Below are 20,718 nucleotides of genomic sequence, written 5' to 3'. Positions count from 1 at the left end.
TATCTCCACTTATATCATGAACAATTTTCTCTGGAAACGCCTAACAGTAGCAATATTTTTTGATCTGGAGAGAGCATATGATACCTGTTGGAGGACAGGCATCCTCCGCACACTGTTCTCTTGGGGCTTTCGAGGTCGGCTGTCCCTTCTTCTTCGTGAATTTATGGCAGAGCGCACATTTAAAGTGCGGGTGAACACTAGTCTCTCCTGTACTTTCTCCCAAGAAAATGGGGTACCCCAGGGCTCCGTGCTAAGTGTTGTACTGTTTGCCATTGCCATAAATCCGATTATGGATTGTCTCCTTCCTGATGTCTTGGGCTCCCTCTTTGTGGACGATTTTGCAATCTACTACAGCTCTCAATGGACCAGCCTTCTTGAACGACATCTTCAAGGATGCCTCGATCGCCTCCACTCTTGGAGCATCGAAACTGGCTTCTACTTTTCTCCCAGTAAGACCATTTGTGTTAATTTTTGGCATCGTACGGAGTTTCTTCCCCCTTCCTTACATCTAGGCCCTGTCAACCTTCCGTTTGCGGATGTCGCTAAATTCTTGGGTCTTATGTTTGACAGAAAACTGTGCTGGTCCTCCCACATTTCCTATCTTTCGGTTCGCTGTCTGTGATCCTTCAACACCCTCTGTGTCTTGAATGGCACCTCCTGGGGAGCGGACTGAGTGGTCCTTCTCCACCTCCATCGCACCTTGTTGCGCTCAAAATTGGACTATGGAAGCATAGTTTACTCCTCTGCTCGGCCGTCTATTTTTTGGCGTCTTGACTCTGTTCACCACCGTGGATTACGTTTAGTGCCTAGAGCTTTTTACACCAGCCCTGTGGAAAGCCTTTATGCTGAGACTGCTGAACCTCCGCTGTCCAATCGGCGAGCTGTCCTTCTGAGTCGTTATGCTAGCCATCTGTCTTCCATGCCTGCTAATCCGGCCCATGACATTTTTTTCGACGCCTTCTTGGATTAGGGTATGCAGGCCGCCCTTCCTCCCTACTGCCACCGGGAGTCTGCTTCTGTCAACTGCTCCATTCTCCTTCCTTCCACTTTCCTAAGACTTTCTTGACAACTTGGGGTACAGCACCGCCTTGGCTCTGGCCCCGGACCTGCCTGCTCCGTGATCTTTGTCAGTTTCCCAAGGATGGTACTCTTTCACTTGTTTATCGTCGGGCATTTGCTGCTCTATGTGCACAAATGAAGGATGCCACATTTATTTACACTGATGGTTCAAAAACATCGTTTGGTGGTGGGAGTGCCTATACTGTTGGCGACACCCCCAGTCGATTTCGGCTTCCTGACCAGTGTTCGGTTTTTACTGCGGAGCTTTACGTTGTCCTCCAGGCTGTCCAATACATCCGTCACCATCAGTGGATACAGTATGTTATCTGCTCAGATTCGCTCAGCTCTCTCCTCAGTCTCCAAGCTCTCTACCCTATCCACCCTCTGGTCCACTGGATTCAGGGCTGCCTCCACTTGTTCCATTTGGGGGGCATCTCTGTGGCGTTCCTCTGGATCCTGGGACTTGTTTGTATCTGTGGAAATGAGGCGGCCGATATAGCGGCCAAGGCTGCAGTCTCTCTTCTTCAGCCAGGTATTCGCGTGATTCCCGTCGCCGATCTACGGTGGTGGTTTTTAAGCTTTCCTTCTGTTTTTAGTTTCCCCACTTTTTTGTTTTTCGCTTCCATTGTTGCCGGTTTCCAGTTTCGTTTTTTTACCTTTTCCTAAGTCACAGACCTGGTGCTAATGACAGTAACAGTTTTGCGCCCTAAAAACATAAAAAAGAAAAAAATCTCCAGAGGGTGGACAGTGATATCCATAGTGGCAACGAAAATAGTGACAATGAGGAGGAACAGGAGGAGGAAGCTTAGATGTGACAGTAAATAAGCATAAGGTCCTGGTGATCCAGCTAACAAATCGCCAAACACTGTACATGGGTGGGCACCTAAATTAGTTAATACGTAGGAATGGTAACAAAAAGGATAAGCAATATTATTTCTCTACTAATAACCATTTGTGTGTGTGTGTGTGTGTGTGTGTGTGTGTGTGTGTGTGTGTGCGCGCGCGCGTTTCTGTGAGTTTGCAACTGGCGGTCAACAGCTCGAAGAAACCATTCCGAGGTAATCACTGTCAGTTGCATTCGGTGATGGTACTAACAAATCTTTCCTCTATCCTATCATCTTTTTATACTCTTCTTAAAAAACAACAAAATTTTATTTATATTTCAACCTTAAATTATTGTTATTTTGAAAAATATCATTCTTTGTGAATGTTGTAGATAAAACAAAAGAAAAGAAAACTGTAAAAAGAGGAAAATGAAAATTGTAAGATGTACAACCTGTTTTAAACATTAGGTAACAGGTTATAATCTGGCTATAAATAAATAAATAAAAATCACATTCTCTTCAGCGATAAGTATCGCAGATGCCTTCAAGCAGACAATCGTCAGAGACGTGTTTGGAGGCAACCTGGTCAGGCCTTAGACACACTGTCCACAGAGAGCAGTAAGATGGAAGTTACCTGCTGTTTTAGGATGGCATTATGCGGGGCTGACGTACACTGCTGGTGGTCATGGAAGGTGCCGTAATGGCTGTATGATATGTGAATGCTATCCTCCAACTGATAGTGCAACTATATTGCATCATATTGGTGAGTCATTCTTCTTCATGGAAGACAATTCACACCCCCATCTTGTGAATGGCTTCCTTCAGGATAACGACATCGCTCAACTAGAGTGGCCAGAATGTTCTACAGACATGAACCCTATCGAACATGCCTGGGATAGATTGAAAAGGGCTGTTTTTAAACGATGTGACCCCACTGACTACTCTGAGGGATATACGCCGAATTGCCATTGAGGAGTGGGACAATCTGGACCAACAGTGCCTTGATGAACTTGTGGGTAGTATGTCACAACGAATACAGGCCTGCATCAATGCAAGAGGATGCGCTACTGGCTGTTAGAGATACTGGTGTGTACAGCAATCTGTACCACCAGCTCTGAAGGTCTCGCCGTGTGGTGGTACAACATGCAGTGTGTGGTTTTCATGAGCGATAAAAAGGGCAGAAATGATATTTATGTTAATCTTTATTCCAATTTTCTGTACAGGTTCTGGAATTCTTGGAACCGAGGTGATGCAAAACTTTTTTTGACGTGTGTATATGAATGTCCAAAAACAAAAATACAAAAAGGAAATCCCTCAGTGGCATAAATGGACTGTTACAGATAACCTCTCAACAGAATATCCACCCTCTCCTGGAACTGTATTAAAAAAATCAAACATTGACCATTATAACAGGGCCGTAAAATGTCAGACTGCATTTGTTTTAATAGAGAAAAGACGGGTCTTTCAAGAAAAGTCCCCTCCTACACAGACAAAGCTTTGGGAAATATTGCTGGAGTTGTAAAATCTATCAAATGGCTTCACAATCGAATGCTTTTGGTTGAAAGTCCTTAGTCTTGTCAAGTAACCACAATTCAGCAGCAAAAGGATTTTGGTCACTGTGCCATAGCAGAAGAAACCCACAGTGCTCTCAGCTCAAGAAATTATTGTTCAAATGAATTTTGCTTGCCAAGGCAAAAACATCATGTACTTGGGCATTTCTGAAATGTGAAAAGCATGGTAAATGATAGCTCTAACAAAAGTTAGGCCTCTTTTACCCTAACATTCATCTCATCTAGATAGCCGTAGTAAATTAATTTGATCTACTGTGACAGTATTGTACCCAATCCAATGTGACGTTATAAATGAAAAAGATCTGCCACACCCAGTTAGAGCGCAATTTCAAGGCAGCACATGGGAAATGAAGGAGAAACATCCAAGAAACAGTATCATTGTGTTAGATGGCAAACTCCTGTGTAAGCTACTCAGCTAAACATCATGTATGGAACAGGAATTGCTTGGCGTTTTTAGAAGAAGATAAAATTCAAGAAATTAGCACTCAAGTAAATTTTGCTTGCCAAGGCAAAAAAGGGGGCACATGTTGAAATGTGCAATATTGAGATTTGTTGGGCATTTGGGTGTAGCAGTGGCCTGATGTTGGACAACATGGGAAAGTGAGGGCATGCATACTTATTGTCAGGGTTCCTGTTGATCAGATCTGACCACCACATGGGAATACTGCACATCATAAATCATTTACATCTGCACCTGTCATCCAAGAACAAGTAATAGATTCCCTGCAACATTCTGTGTCATCCTGCACTGATCCAGAGTCAAAGATAATTGATCGGAGACTAACAACAATGAAACTAGGGTGATATTGTCGCATGTGTAGGCTGCTATTAGTGCCACAACACAGAGATCTGTTTCGGAGTGGTGCAGTTAATGGCGAGCATGGATTACTGATATATGGTGTTGCATTTGGTTCAGTGATAAATTGCAGTTCTGCTCAACCTTGGATGACCCTCATATGTATGTGTGCTAGTGACACGGGGAGAAGTCCCATTCTTCGAATGTTTTCTAGAAGCTCAGCAGTGTTTCTCCTGGCATCCCGGTGTTTGGAAACATCAATTACCTGGTTGTGATAAATGGAACTCTTGGTGGTACAACAGTTCATCACAGATATCCTGCAGCCTCATATGTTCCCTGTCATGTGAGAATATCATAGTGCCAGTTTTCAACAGGACAGTCTTCTTCAACACATGGCACATGTCTCTGTGAACTGTTCGCATGATTTTGAGCTGCTTTCATGGCCAGCAAAATCCCAAGATCTGTCTCAGATAGAATGTGTGAGGGAACAGCTCTGATGTCACCTCCGTTCCAGTGCCAGTGTCTAGGATGATATCAAGGACCTGTGAGTACAACAGCAGTTGTGGGTCAGCCTAACCCCAGAAGAGAATACAATGTCTTTGACATCCTTCCCAACCGAATCAGAGCCTGCATCCAGGTCAGAAAGTGCAATGTCCTATTGATAGGTAGATTCATACTGCCAAGTTCTTTTTAATGGAAAACTTTCCCAGTGAATTAAATGTTTGAAGAGATTATGGTACTGAGGCTGGTTGTAGTAAACTTGTACTGTGAAGTTTATGATTACCGGCTGCAATCTCGAAATCTGTTCAAACAAGTTCTTTGCAAATTTCACACAATTTTGTAATCACTGAAATAACATCCCTCTTAACCCAAGTTTCATTTTGTTTTCTGTGCCTCCTTTGGATGCTTCGCTTTTTCTGTCAGGTAGTATATGTTGTGTAACAGAGACTCCAGTTCTCTGTTTAAGCATTTTAACATCCATGTGTAGAACTGTTAATCATTTTTAATTGTTCTCAGAGTGGTTGGCTCTTTCCCTGTTCGTTGTTAGTGGCTGTGGCTGTGGCTGACTGCTGACTTTGGGGAAAGCCTTAGCTAATCTCTTATCTAAGTCTTGGTGTGTTTTGTATTTCATTCCATAACTAAGATTTGACAATGTTGCCTGTAATACACTGTGAAATACTGAAGTTATCAGGCATAAAATACAGGAAGCTAAAGGTTATTTACAGCTTGTACTGAAGCCAGAGTGAAGTTCGAAGAGTTGAAGGACATGAAAGGGAACCAGTAGTTGAGAAGGGAGTGGGGCAGGGCTGTAACCTGTCCTAGATGATGGTATTCAGTTTATACATGGAGCGAGCAATAAAGGAACCCCAGGAGAAATTTGGAACTGAAAAGAAATTAAATGTGGACAATAAACAGTTAAGACAAGAAGAAAATACAAGTTTTGGAAATGTGGTGTTACAGAAGAATACAGAAAGTTGGGTGGATGTATTGGATAAATAACTGAGAGCTATGGGATTGAATGATTCAGAAAAGAAATTTATGGCACAACAGGACTAAAAGAAGGGATCTGTTGGTAGGACATATGCCGAGGCTTCAAGGAGTAGTTGATTTGATATCAGAGGGAAATGTGATGGATAAAAATAGCAGGAGGTTTAGGTTGATATGTGTTGCAACAGTTGTGCAGGCTTGCACAGAATAGACGACTCTACAGACTGAATATAGCGACAGCAGGAATGACAAGTTGGTCCAATCACCTAATTTAAACACAAATAATGTGTTGTTAGTTTTAAAGAGCATATAATGCTATAAAACCTTCCACGCCATCATTATCAATGGAATTAAGTCCCTTACTACTTGAAGCTTCGTACAAGATTCCTCTTTAAAAAAGTTTTTGACTTGGGTTTAGGAGTCATGAAGGAAGGTTGTATACATGGAAGACCTGGAGAGACTGAAAGGTTTCAGATTCAGTATATAATGGCAAGACAGAGATTTTGGATGCAGAATTTGAACTTTTAAGACAGTTCCAGGAGCAGATGTTGACTCGGACCATAATTTATTGCTTATGAAGTGTAGATTAAAACTGAAGAACTCGCAAAAAGGTAGTAAATTGAGGAGATGGGACCTGGATAAGTTGAAAGAACCAGCAGTTGTTGAGATTTTCAAAGGGAGCATTAGGCAAAGATTGACTGACACTGGGGAAAGGAGTAAAGAAGAAGATGAATGGGTAGCTAGGAAAGATCAAACAGTGAAGGCAGCAGAGGATAAAATAGGTAAAAAGGCAAGGTCTAGTAGAAATCCTTGCCTATCACAGGATATATTGAATTTAACTGATAAAGGAAAAAAATACAAAAATGTGGCAAATGAAGCAGGCAAAAGGTAATACAGATGGCAAAAAAGGAAAATGAGGCTGACTGAAAATGCAAAATGGCTGATCAGGAATGGCTAAGGTGCAAAAAACAATCCTATAGAAATTGGACAACTAGGGGGAAAATAGATACTCCATATACAAAAATTAAAAAGGCCTTTGGGGAGAAGAGAGGCAGCTGTATGACTATCAGTAACTCAGATGGAAAAGTAGTGCTAAGCAAAGAATCGAAATCTGAAAGGTGAAAGGGAAATGTAGAGGGGCTGTACAATGGAAATAAACTTGAAGGCAATGTTATAGAAAGGGGAAGAGGAAATAAATGAAGATGTAATGGGATATGTAATACTGCAAGAATAATTGGACAGTATGTGGAAAGATCTAAGGCGAAGCAAGGCTGCTAAAGTGGATGACATTTCCTCAGAACTACCGATATCCTTGGAGAGCCAGCCAAGACAGAACTATTCCAACAAGTGTGCAAGATGTATTAGACAGGGGAAATACCCTTAAAATTAAAGAACAATGAAATAATCTAAATACCAATTTCAAAGAAAGCAGAGGCCAACAGGTATGAATATTAATGAACTATCAGTTTAATAATTCATGGTGACAGAACATGGATGCACATTATTTGCAGAAGAATGGAAAAACTGGAGAAGATTAGTTTGGTTTCTGGAGAAATTTAGGAACACGCATGGCAGTACAGATCCCATAACTTACCAAACAAGATAGATTAAGGAAAGGCAAATGTACATTTATAGCATTTGTAGACTTAGAGAGAGGTTTTTACAATGTTGACTGGAATACGTTCCTTGGAAGCAGCAGGAGATACAGGGAGATACATTGATAGTGACCGGGCCAAATACCTCATGAAATATGCATCAAACGAAAAAACTACAAAGAACGAAACTCATCTAGCTTGAAGGGGGAAACCAGATGGCGCTATGGTTGGTCAGCTAGATGGCGCTGTCATAGGTCAAACGGATATCAACTGTTTTTAAATAGGAACCCCCATTTTTTATTACGTATTCCTGTAGTATGTAAAGAAATAAGAGTGTTTTAGTTGGACCACTTTTTTCGTTTTGTGATAGATGGCGCTATAATAGTCGCAAACCTATAAGTACGTGGTATCACGTAACATTCCTCCAGTGCGGACGGTATTTTCTTCGTGATACATTTCCTGTGTTAAAATGAACCGTTTACCAATTGCGGAAAAAGTCGATATCGTGTTGATGTATGGCTATTGTGATCAAAATGCCCAACAGGCGTGTGCTACGTATGGTGCTTGCTATCCTGGACAACATCATCCAAGATCCGGACCGTTTGCCGAATAGATACGTTATTTAACGAAACAGGAAGTGTTCAGCCACATGTGAAACGTCAGCTACGACCTGCAACAAATGATGATGCCCAAGTAGGTGTTTTAGCTGGTGTTGCAGCTAATTCGCACATCAGTAGCAGACAAATTGCGCGAGAATCGGGACTCTCAAAAATGCTGGTGTTGAGAATGCTACATCAACATCGATTGCAGCCGTACCATATTTCTATGCACCAGGAATTGAATGGTGATGACTTTGAACGTTCTGTACAGTTCAGCCACTGGCCATAAAAGAAATTACAGGACGATGACAGAGTTTTTGCACGCATTCTGTTCAGCGACAAAGCGTCATTCTCCAACAGTGGTAACTTAAATCGGCATAATATGCGCTATTGGGCAATGGAAAATCCGCAATGACTGTGACAAGTGGAACATCAGCGACTTTGGCGGGTTAACGTATGGTGCGGCATTATGGGAGGAAGGATAATTCGCCCCCATTATATCGATGGCAATCTAAATGGTGCAATGTATGCTGCTTTCCTACGTAATGTTCTAACGATGTTACTACAAGATGTTTCACTGCATGACAGAATGGCGATGTACTTCCAACATGATGGATTTCTGGCACATAGCTTGCGTGCGGTTGAAGCAGTATTGATTACCATATTTCATGACAGGTGGATTGGCCGTTGAAGCTCCATACCATGGCCTGCAGATTCACCAGATCTGACGTTCCGGGATTTCCTTCTGTGGGCAAAGTTGAAGGATATTTGCTATCGTGATCCACCGACAACGCCTGACAACATGCATCAGCGCATTGTCAATGCATGTGCGAACATTAGGGAAGGCGAACTACTCGCTGTTCAGAGGAATGTCGTTGCACGTATTGCCAAATGCATTGAGGTTGACGGACATCATTTTGAGCATTTATTGCATTAATGTGGTATTTACAGGTAATCGCATTGTAACAACATGCGTTCTCAGAAATGATAAGTTCACAAAGGCACATGTGTCACATTGGAACAACTGAAATAAAATGTTTGTATTTTAATTTAAAAAACCTACATGTTACCAGCTGTTCATCTAAAATTGTGAGCCATATGTTTGCAACTATTACAGCGCCATCTATCACAAAGCGAAAAAAGTGGTCCAACGAAAACATTCATATTTCTTTACATACTACATGAATATGTAATAAAAAAATTGGGATTCCTATTTTAAAAACGCAGTTGATATCCGTTTGACGTATGGCAGCGCCATCTAGCGGGCCGACCGTAGCGCCATCTGGTTGCCCCCTTCAAGCTAGACAAGTTTCGTTCTTTGTAGTTTTTTCATTAAATCATGGGATGCTGAGGAAATTAGATTAGGGAATGATATTCTAAATGTGGAAGATGAGGTTTGCTATTTGGGCTGTAAAATAACCGATGCTGGCCAAAATAAAAATGATGTAAAACGTAGACTAGCAATGGCAAGAAGTGTTACTGCAGAACAGAAATTTATTAACATTGAGTATAAATCTAAGAACCTTTTTCTGAAGATCTGTGGAGAGTAGCCATGTATAGAAGTGAAACATGGTGGATAGGCAGTTTGGACAAGAAGAGAATAGAAGCTTTTGAAATGTAGCGCTACAGAAGAATGCTGAAGATCAAATAGGTATATTGTGCAACTAATGAGGAGGAACCGAATAGAATTGAGGGGAAAGGAAATTTATGGTGTAACTTGATTGAAAGAAAGGATCAGTTGATAGAACACATTCTGAGACATCAAGGAATTGTCAGTTTAGTGCAGGAGGGAATAGGTGTGTGTGTGGGGGGGGGGGGGGGGGGGAGGGGAGGGTGTGGTTAGAGGAAGACAAAGAGATGAATGCAGTAAGCAGATTCAGAAGAATGTAGGTTGCAGTAGATTTCGGAGATAAAGAGGCTTATCCAGGATAGAGTAGCATGGAGAGCTGTGTCAAACCAATCTTTGGACTGATGACCACAACAACAGCAACACTACATGCAATGTATGAAATTTTATACTACACACATTCTATATTTAACGAATCACATAACTGAATAAATAATTAAAATAAGTGACTGTCAGTTCTTATTCTCATTTCACATTCTGAAGTATTTATTGCATGTTCTGACTCAGTAATTTCACTGATTCAGCCTTTGCTATGTGCTTGTTGTCTCTTTCTTCATTTGCTGAGATGAGATTGAGCAGTGATAAACCTAGAGATGACAACCTCATTTAGATGCTACTCTTTGATGAGTACATGGTAGTATTCAATACTAGCTTTTATATCATTATAATGCATTTTATAATATTTCTTGTATTGTGTTTCAGGAGGGCAGTGTTGAGAGCAATAGTCTGTCTGCAGAGTCAGGCACTGATATTGTGCCAAAAACACCTCCAAAGGATGGTGTTGGTATGTGAATTTTAGTTATTTTTATCGTGACAAAACAGTTAAATTAAGATTTTATAGGTAATTAAGATAGCATGTTATATATGAGATACAGTTTTACTTAGGAGGTTGAGGAGGAGAGAGGGAAGGACAGAATACTGGGAATGGGAGGTAATGAAGGGTAGGGGCAATGCAGAAAAGGTGTGAGCCTGGAGGGCTTGAAGTAGGGAGGCAAATGGCTAGGGGTGAGAGGCTAGATATACTCAGGGAAAGCACACTGGCAAGGATAGTTTCATGGGAATGTAGTGACAGGAGGGTAGGAAGAAAGGGATGAGGTCAGTGTAGGGGACAGTGGGAGATTTCTGGCAAAAAACTGTGGTTGATTATACATAGACCTATAAATCTAACTCAGATGGGCGGAAAAGGTGGAAGGGGGGGGGGGGGGTCGGTCACTTAGAAGTAACAAGCCGTGGCAGTAAGGACTAAAAAAAAATAGGGTGGGAACAAGGACAGTGGTAAGTGTAAGATAGGGACTTGCAGTGGCTGAGATCAGGACACATTGAATGCAACATACCAACCTGTACATTTCAAAGATGATCTTGGGGGATGGGTCAGATGGCACACATTGTGAAACAACAATTATTATGGCTCATGTTGTGCTAAGCACAATGGCTGAGTGGTCTACTTTGTCCTTGATCTTAGTATGGCAGAGTTCATTCATAATATGTGGACAAAAGTTGATGGTCATTCCGTCATAAAAAGAACTGGCCTTGGTACTTCCAGTGATTGATTTTACTTGTGATTTGGCCTCTTTTGGGCTGGCACACACCACTGACGGGATTGTAATGAGGGAAGGAGAAGTGTACGATACACATATGAGAAAGTCTAACACACTTACATGATTCTTGCAGCAAGAGCTTTGAAGCATTAATCTTATAGAAGTGTACTTTGAGTATTGGGATACATCAGAATACCACTTATGGAGTAGGATAAAAATTGTTGAAGTATGTTTCTCAATTCATCCTCAAAATTCTCCACCACTATTAATTGGTATCCACCCAATGTAAGCAACATTTTTGTCCATCTTTATCTCACTCCTTGTCCCAACACTTAGAAACCATATGACCTAGGTGAAGGAACCAAGTGTAGTTCTGTGCCATGCATACTATTGTCAGTTTCTGTTCTGTTCCTGCCACAGGTGTTTCATATTTTATTAGAAAAGGGTCATCTGTGACAGCAGCAATGTTGTACCGCATGGATCTACTGCATGGCTTTTTATGGGAGATGGTTTCCAACCAGCTGTCCAGCCCCATGACTGGTTACCAGGAGGATGAAGGCTGCAGAGAGAATGGATAAACCAAAGACGAAACTAATGTTTAGCAACTGTTGTTAGTATGTATTAATATGTTGTAGGAAAGTTGTTACTGCAGTCAAATAAAGATGGGAAAATTATGTAACTGTGGCTATGTAAAGATGGGCATGAACAGCTGGAGAAACTTTGTACTTCATTTGTGTTCATTGGAAGTGTATCTCATTACTTTAATTTCTCGTGCAGATGTTTTAGAGCTGATGCTCTATATTTTGTATCAGTAAGGCTATAAAACTTCAGTGCCACTTCAGTGTGTACCATATCTGAGCTTGTTATTATTTTTGTTTCATTTAAATGCCTTGTCATGTGTGTGGCAGATTGTAAGGTCATAGATTCAAAAGTCTGAAATCTCATTGAAAATATTTGATTGTTTAAAAAAAGGAAAAAGGAGTGAGAGTGCCAAAAAGTTTAGATTTGAGGCAGTCAGTCATGTGTGGAGACCAACATGATGCTAGGGGAAGTGCTATTTGTGTATTTACTCCAGAGAAGAGAATTGATAGTGTTCACAATAAATACACCCATAAATAAAACTGCTAAATGTGCTATTAGGTGCGATTTTTTTATTTGGTGAATAATATAAGGAACTTCTTTCATGTTCTGTATCTTGATAGTGAACACGAATGCTGGCTACATTGATAAAAATTTCACTTGGCGTACCAAGTAATACCATAAACCAAATGTATCTGACAAGAGACTAAAGATAATTGATAGACAACAAAGAACCAAATAGTTATCAGTTTTTGAATCAATCTAGATAACTTTGAATCCACTGAGGTGTCAAAAGCCACGGCATAGCAATATGCACATATACAGATGGCGGTAGTATTGCATAAACCAGGTAGGAAATGACAGTGCATTGACAGAGCTGTCATTTGCACGCAGACAATTCACACGAAAAGGTCTCCTAAGATAATGGCTCACGACAGGAATTAACAGAATGTGGAAAGGTAGTTCGAGCTAGACACGTGAGACATTCCATTTTGGAAATCATTAGGGAATTCAATATTCTGAGATCTACAGTGCCAAGAATGTGCTAAGAATACCAAACTCCAGACATTACCTTTCACCTTGGACAATGCAGTGGCCATTGATCTTCATTTAGAGATTGAGAGCAGCAGCATTTGCTAACAGACGAGCAACACTGCATGAAATAATCACGGAAATCAATGTGAGACATACAAAAAACTTATCCGGTACCGAAAAATTTGGTGTTAATGAGCTATGTCAGCACACTATCAATATGAGTGCCTTTGCTAACAGCACGAAGTTGCCTGCAGCACCTCTCCTGGGCTCATGACCGTATTGGTCAGACCCTAGACGACTGGAAAACTGTGGCAGCCTGGGCAGATGAGTCCCGACTTTGGTCGGTAAAAGCCGATGCAGGGTTCAGGTGTGGCACAGACCCATGAAGCTGTGGATCCGAGTTGTTAATGAGGCACTGTGCAAGCTGGTAATGTTTCCATAATAGTGTGGTCTGTGTTTACACAGAATGAACAAGGTCCTCTGGTCTAACTGAAGTGATCATTGACTGAAAATGGTTACGTTCAGCTACTTGGAGATTATTTGTGACAATTCGTGGGCTTATCGTTTTATGGATGACAGTGTGTCGTGCACTGACCCACAATTGTTCACTATTGATTTTGGGAACATTCTGAATAATTTGGGCGAATGATTTGGTTACTCAGATTGCCTGACATTAATCCCATCAAAATTTATGGGACATAATTGAGAGATCAATTCGTGCACAAAATACTGCACCAACAACACTTTCACAATTGTGGATGGCTGTAGAAGCAGCATGGATGAATATTTCTGCAGGGGACTTCCAGCGAATTGTGGAGTCTGTACCACATTGAGTTGCTGCACTACACTAGGCAAAAACATGTACCACATAATATCGAGGGTAGCCCATCACTTTAGTCATCTCAGTTTATAGGTTACATCTAAATCTACGTCTATACTCTGCAAACTACTGTGAGGTGTGTTGCAGAAAGTGCACCCCTTGTGTCAGTTGTTAGGGCCTTTTCCTCATTCCGTGCATACATGGAGCATGGGAAGAATGATTGTAGTCTCTCTATAATGTGGATTTGTTTTAGTTTACAGATATCTGATTATATGGGTGTAAATTATCTGCAAATAAATACCGGAACAGCGAAAACTTGAAGTGAAGGCAGTATAACAGCTAATAGATGTTTTTAGACTTATAAGAAATGTACAGTTTTCAAAGTATGTTAATTAAGCAGCCAGATAAAACAAGAGATTACTGAGATTTGATTGAGGAAGAGTTGCACCAGTAACACAATAAACTGGATACTAAGAATGAAAAAGGTCTTGTCATGAGAGAATTGGTAGTTGAAAGAACATTTGTATCACTCTCCCCCCCTCCCCAAACCCTCTCCCAAGGACAAATTTATATTGAAGTGTAGTGTAAGAGAGTAGTTGTGAATGATTAAGAAGAAGTAATAAATTAAAGATCTACAGAACAAAATTGGTAAATCAAAATGAGATTAAAAAACTGACCAAAAATTGGTGAATGGAGGTGAAGATGTAAAATAAAGTAAATGATAATTTTGTACTGTACTACTTTATTTTACTTTACTTAACTTATTTATGCCAATGGCCTTTCTGCAGTGGTAACACCAGTTCCCATCAGATCACTGAAGTTAAGCACTGTTGGCCTGTGCTAGCACTCGGATGGTGACCGTCTGGTCTGCCGAGCACTGTTGGCGACTGGGGTGCACTCAGCCCGTGTGAGGCAAACTGAGGAGCTACTTGATTGAGAAGTAGCAGCTCCAGTCTCATAAACTGACACAATGAAGGGAGAGTGGTGTGGTGACCACATGCCCCTCCATATCTGCATCCAGTAACACCTGTGGGCTGAGGTACCATTATGCCTTCCCCAGGCCTGCTTGGAGGGAGTTTAGTTTAATGTAGCTTAACTTATTTACAGAGATTTTATTGAATTCCATATTTGACATCAGAGCTGAAAGTTCTATACTAGCTAGCTACCCTTTGCTGTTTAGAAATTAAATCAGCTTTATAATCTACCCCCCTTCCCCATGAGCCATGGATCTTGCCATTGGTGGGGAGGCTTGCATTCCTCAGTGCATCTTGTAGGTGCAACCACAATGGAGGGGTATCTATTGAGAGGCCAGACAAATGTGTGATTCCTGAACAGGGGCAGTAGCCTTTACAGTACTTGCAAGGGCAACAGTCTGGATGATTGACTGATATGGCTTTGTAACATTAACCAAAATGGCCTTGCTGTGCTGGTGCTGCGAAAGGCTGAAAGCAAGGGGAAAGACAGCCATAATTTTTCCTGAGGGCATGCAGCTTTTCTGTATGGTTAAACGATGATGGCATCCTCTTGTGTAAAATATCCCAGAGGTATAGTAGGCCCCCATTCGGATCTCCGGGTGGGGACTGCTCAGGTGGACGTAGTTATGAGAAGAAAGGAAACTTATGTTCTGCAGATCAGACCGAGGAATGTCAGATCCCTTAATCAGGCAGATAGGTTAGAAAATTAAAGAAGGGAAAGGAATAGGTTAAGGTTAAATATAGTGGAAATTATTGAAGCTTGGTGGCAAGAGGAACAAGACCTCGGGTCAGGTGAATACAGGTTTATAAACACAAAATCAAGTAGGCATCATGCAGGAGCAGGTTTAATAATGAATAACAAATAGGAATGTGGGTAAGCTACTACGAACAGCATAGTGAACGCATTATTGTAACCAAGATAGACACGAAGCCCACGCCTGCCACAGTAGTACAAGTTTATATGCCAACTAGCTCCGCAGATGATGAAGAGATTGAAGAAATGATTGGTACGATAAAAGAAATTATTCACTTAGTGAAGGGAGACAAAAATTTAATAGTAATAGGGACTCGAATTTGAAAGTAGGAAAAGGAAGAGAAGGAAGAGTAGTAGGTGAATGTGGACTGGTGGTAAGTAATGAAACAGGAAGCTGCCTGGTAGAATTTTGCACAGAGCGTAATTTAATCATAGCTAACACTTGGTTTAAGAATCGTGAAAGAAGGCTGTAACGTGGAAGAGGCCTGGAGACACTGGAAGGTTTCATGCAGATTATATAATGGTAAGACAGAGATTTAGGAACCAGGTTTTGAATTGTAAGACATTTCCAGGGGCAGATGTCAAAACTGACCACAATTTATTGGTTATGAACTGAAGACTAAAACTGAAGAAACTGCAAAAAGGTATGAATTTAAGGAGATGGTAACTGGATAAACTGAAATAATCAGAGGTTGTAGAGTTTCAGAGAGAGCTGTAGGGAATGATTTACAAGAACAGGAGAAAGAAATACAATAGAAGATGAATGTGTAGCTTTGAGAGATGAAATAGTGAAGGCAGCAGAAGATCAAGTAGGTAAAAAAACGAGGGGTAGTATAAATCAGAAAAAAGAGATATTGAAATTAATTGATGAAAGGAGAAAAAATAAAAATGCAGTAAATGAAGCAGGTGAAAAGGAATACAAATGTCCCAACACTGAAATCAACAGGAAGTGCAAAATGGCTAAGCAGGGATGGCTGGAGGACAAATTTAAGGATGTAGTGACATATATCACTAGGAGCAAGATACATACTGCTTACAGGAAAATTAAATAGACCTTTGGAGAAAAGAGAACGACCTGTATGAATATCAAAAACTCAGATGGAAAACCACTTGTAAGCAAGAAAGGGAAGCAGAAAGGTGGAAGTAGTATCTAGAGGGTCTATGCAAGGGTGATGTACAAGAGGGCAATATTATGGAAATGGAAGAGGACATAAATGAAGATGAAATGGGAGGTATGATACTGCGCAAAGAATTTGTCAGAGCACTGAAAGACCTTAGTCAAAACAAGGCCCCAGGACTAGACAACATTCCATTAGAACTACTGATAGACTTGTGTGGGCCAACCATGACAAAGCTCTGTCATCTAGTGAGCAAGATGTATGAGACAGGTGAAATACCCTCAGACTTCAAGAAGAATATAATAATTCCAGTTCCACAAAAAGAAACTTTTGTCAGATGTGAAAATTACTGAACTATCAGTTTAATAAGTCATGGTAGCAAAATACTAACATGAATTCTTTACAGATGAATGGAAAAACTGGCAGAAGCTGACCTCGGGGAAGATCAGTTTGGATTCCGTAGAAATGTAGGAACACATGAGGCAATACTGACTCCACAGCTTGTCTTAGAAGATAGATCAAGGAAAGGCAAACCTATGTTTCTAGCATTTGTAGACTTAGATAAAGATTTTGACATTGTTGACTGGAACAATATTTACAGTTTGTACAGAAACCAGAGGGCAGTTATTAGATTCAACAGACACTGAAGGGAAGCAGCGGTGTAGAGGGCAGTGAGACAGGATTGTAGCCTATCCCTGATGTTATTCAATCTGTATACTGAGCAAGCAGTAAAGGAAACAAAAGAAAAATTTGGAGTAGGAATTAAAATCCATGAAGAAGAAATAAAACCTTTGATGTTTGCCAAAGACATAGTAATTTTGTCATAGACAGCAAAGGAGCTGGAAGAGCAGTTGAATGGAGTGGACAGTATTTTGAAAGCAGGATATAAGATGAACATCAATAAAAGCAAAACAAGGATAATGGAATGTAGTTTAATTAAATCTGCTGATGCTGAGGGGATTAGATTAGGAAATGAGACACTTAAAGTAGTAAATGAGTTTTGCTATTTGGGGTGCAAAATAACTGATGATTGTGAAACAGGGAGGATATTAAATGTAGACTGCCTATGACAAGGAAAGCATTTGTGAAGAAGAGAAATTTTCTGTAAGTATTTGTATGGAGTGTAGCCATGTATGGAAGTGAAACATGGGCGGTAAATAGTTTAGAAAAAAAGAGAATAGAAGCTTTTGAAATGTGGTGCTACAGAAGACTGCTGAAGATTAGCTGGGTAGATCACGTAACTAATGAGGAGGTTTGAACAGAATTGGAGGGAAGAGGAATTTGTGGCATAATCTAATCTTTCATATATGACTGTAGAAACGGCGACACCAGTATACACTTCAGTTTCGTCACTTTGTGGGTCCCTGAGTCATGTCTGAAATGAAAGTTTTGGCAGCTGTGCATCACACGAGTTGTGACGGAGGTAAAGCTTGTTTCGTGGAATCACTGCATAAGAAAAAAATAAGAAATGTGTTTCAATTCATGACTGGATGAAGAAAAGGTGTCAGCTCGGTTGCTCAGCATCCTTGCTGAAATAATTTATAACGGAAGATCCAAGAAGTTCTTTTAATTACCTTCAAATGTCACCAGAACTGTTCACGTTTCTTCTAAATAGAGTGAATTATGCAATAAGGAATAAATGTATTGTAATGCATGAAGCACTGTCGCCAGAACTGAAATTACATATCATATTGTGTGCATCACAACTGAGAACACTCGGTATGCTGTAAGATACAGTTTTAGTTGGTGATGATGCTATTTCATTAACACCAATAATTATTAACTTTAGCATTAAATTTATTATTATAAGCAACAATAATTATTCAAAGCAGGACACATTAACAAGAGAATAGTTTGCAAACTAATCTCTTGAAGATATATCTGTACAGTGGCAATATTTCAAAATTCTAACATATGTGAGCAGGGAGCACTGCAGTGATGTTTTAAATAGATGAATAGTCAATAAAGAATGCAGCTTCTTGAGTTTGTGTAGCCTTCCCTCCTGTCAACAATATTCCTTAACAAAGAGTTGGCCGACTCGAACAATGGGATTTTAGTCTTGTAGACAAGCGCATTGCCACAGCTAGAATCACACTTGCTTGTATTTCTTTTAATTCAGTTGTATATGTGCTCCTAACTCAATAAATTTTGCCCTGCAGCTCAGATATTGTCAAACCATCTATGTTATGATCACACATGACGGTCTCAGCAGCAGCAGAAATATGTTGCTTATTTTTGTAATCAGCATCACTGAAATCCATGCAAAGCATGATATCCAAAAAACAAACATTATTCTCCATTCCCCACGTCATATTTAAGTTTGTCTACACACTACAAACACACACAACCTCAAAACTCGTGCAACTAGTGTTGCCAAAGTTGAAACACGCCAAAAGTGTTTAGTTTCATCACCGAGTTGCGCAAACGTATGGTGCACATGCGCAGTGGCTGGTAATGCAGTTGCGTGTAACCTAGTGTCGTCATGTAAACTGGGCTTAAGATTAAGAAATGAGACACTTAAACTACTAGATGAGTTTTGCTATTTGGGAAGCAAAATAACTGATGAGGTCAAAGGAGGGAGGATATGGCAAGAAAACTGTTTCTGAAGAAGAGAAAATTGTTAACATCAAGTATAGATTTAATTGTCAACAAGTACTTTATGAAAGTATTCGTATAGTGTGTAGCCGTGTATGGAAGTGAAACATGGACAATAAGCAGTTTAGATAAGAAGAGCATAGAAACTTAAGAGATGTGGTGCTACAGAAGAATGCTGAATATGGGTAGATCACATAACTAATCAGGAGGTGCTGAATAGAATTGGGGAGAGGAGAAATCTGTGGTACAACCTGAGTAGAAGAAGGGATTGGTTGGTAGGACACATTGTGAGCCATCAAGATATCATCAATTTAGTACTGGAGGGAAGTGCGGAGGGTAAAAATCGTAGAGGGAGACCAAGAGATGAATACGCTAAGGAAATTCAGAAGGATGTAGCTTGCAGTAGTTACTCGGAGATGAAGAAGGTTGCGTAGGCTAGAGTAGCAGTGAGAGCTGCATCAAACCAGTCTCTGGACTGAAAACCACAACAACAACAAGAAAAATATAATCTACTTGTGACAAGTGATTTTGAAATTAAAATTTTATTTCAGTCATTACAATTCTACATGAGATGATGTTTTTATGTTGTGGGCTTATTTATTCCAGTTCCAAATAAAAGAACCACACGGCGTGGATCTGAATGGGAAATTCTAGAAGGTTTAAAAGAAGGACAGAGATTTGATAAGAAGCCAGATGTGGCCACTGGGTACCTGCACAAGAAAAGAAAATGGCCCCTGAAGGGCTGGCACAAGGTAATTATTTGTTTTGAATTCACTTACCATTCTTCATGATTGTTGCTGTAATTAAGTGAAGACATGTGAGGGTACATAATAATATCTTCTATATGTTCTGTATTCTTGTTCCTTTAATTTTAAATCTATGTTCACTGAAGAACAAAAAACACTGGGGTCTTCTTGTCAGGTATCAGACCACCACCAACCTAGTTACACAATAAACATCTATCTTCCCTGCTACTCCATGTACATCTGCTTATGTACCCTGCTAACTACTGTGAAGTGGATGGCAGAGGGTATATAGCAAGGCATCACATGTTAGGGTTTCCTCCCGTACCAATTGCCAATATGTAGTGCAGGAAGAATAACTGCTTCAGTGACTCTGTGCATGCTGTAATTAGTCTAGTTTTGTATTGTGTACCTCTATGGAAGCAGCTTTTGTGGAATAATTGCTACCTGTCTTCAAGGGTCTGCCAATTTGGGTTTTTCAATGTTTCAATGACTCAGACAAGCCTGTGACCATTCATGCTGCATTTCTGTGCATATATTCGACCTCCACTGATAGCCCTGTGTGGTGAGAGCTACACACACTTGCGCAAAACGCTAAGACAGGAAATGCAAGTGATTTGTGAGGAGTCTCTTTTTGTAGACTAATGCATTTTTCCAGTGTACTGCCAATTAATTGATGGCAGCCCCCTGCCGTAGATATGACTGAACCTAAGTGACTATCCAATTTATATGTTTACAAATTATTATGCCCAGATAGTTGTAGAAGGTGAATGATTCTAATTGTGCATCATATTTGAGTCGTAAGATTTTTTCATTTTCTGAAGTGCATGTTACATTTTTGTAAATTGAAAGCAATTTGCCAATCATTTCGCGACTTTGAAATTGTATCAGAATTTCACATAATATTTTTGGAGATTTTTTTCAGGCTCATTCATTATCCATAACAGCATCATTTGCAAAAAGTCTGAGGTTGCTGTTAACATTGTCAATCAGGTTGTTAATA

General features: G+C 40.3%; 1 protein-coding gene across 4 annotated transcripts in view; it reads left to right on the top strand.

Annotated features, from left to right (window-relative positions):
* LOC126278384 (oxysterol-binding protein-related protein 3-like) overlaps positions 1–20,718 on the top strand; it is a 277,416-nt gene that overhangs the window by 41,799 nt on the left and 214,899 nt on the right. For all 4 annotated transcript variants that reach the window (XM_049978472.1, XM_049978475.1, XM_049978473.1 and 1 more), the window contains exons 2-3: positions 10,262–10,343; positions 19,579–19,724. In XM_049978472.1, the coding sequence (XP_049834429.1) occupies positions 10,262–10,343; positions 19,579–19,724 (228 nt within the window). The remainder of the gene's footprint in view (positions 1–10,261; positions 10,344–19,578; positions 19,725–20,718) is intronic.

Source organism: Schistocerca gregaria, chromosome 6 (assembly GCF_023897955.1).
Source record: "Schistocerca gregaria isolate iqSchGreg1 chromosome 6, iqSchGreg1.2, whole genome shotgun sequence".
Classification (NCBI taxonomy): Eukaryota; Metazoa; Arthropoda; class Insecta; order Orthoptera; family Acrididae; genus Schistocerca; species Schistocerca gregaria.
The sequence above is the reverse complement of the archived record's forward strand: the minus strand, read 5'-3'. Positions and strand labels throughout refer to the sequence as shown.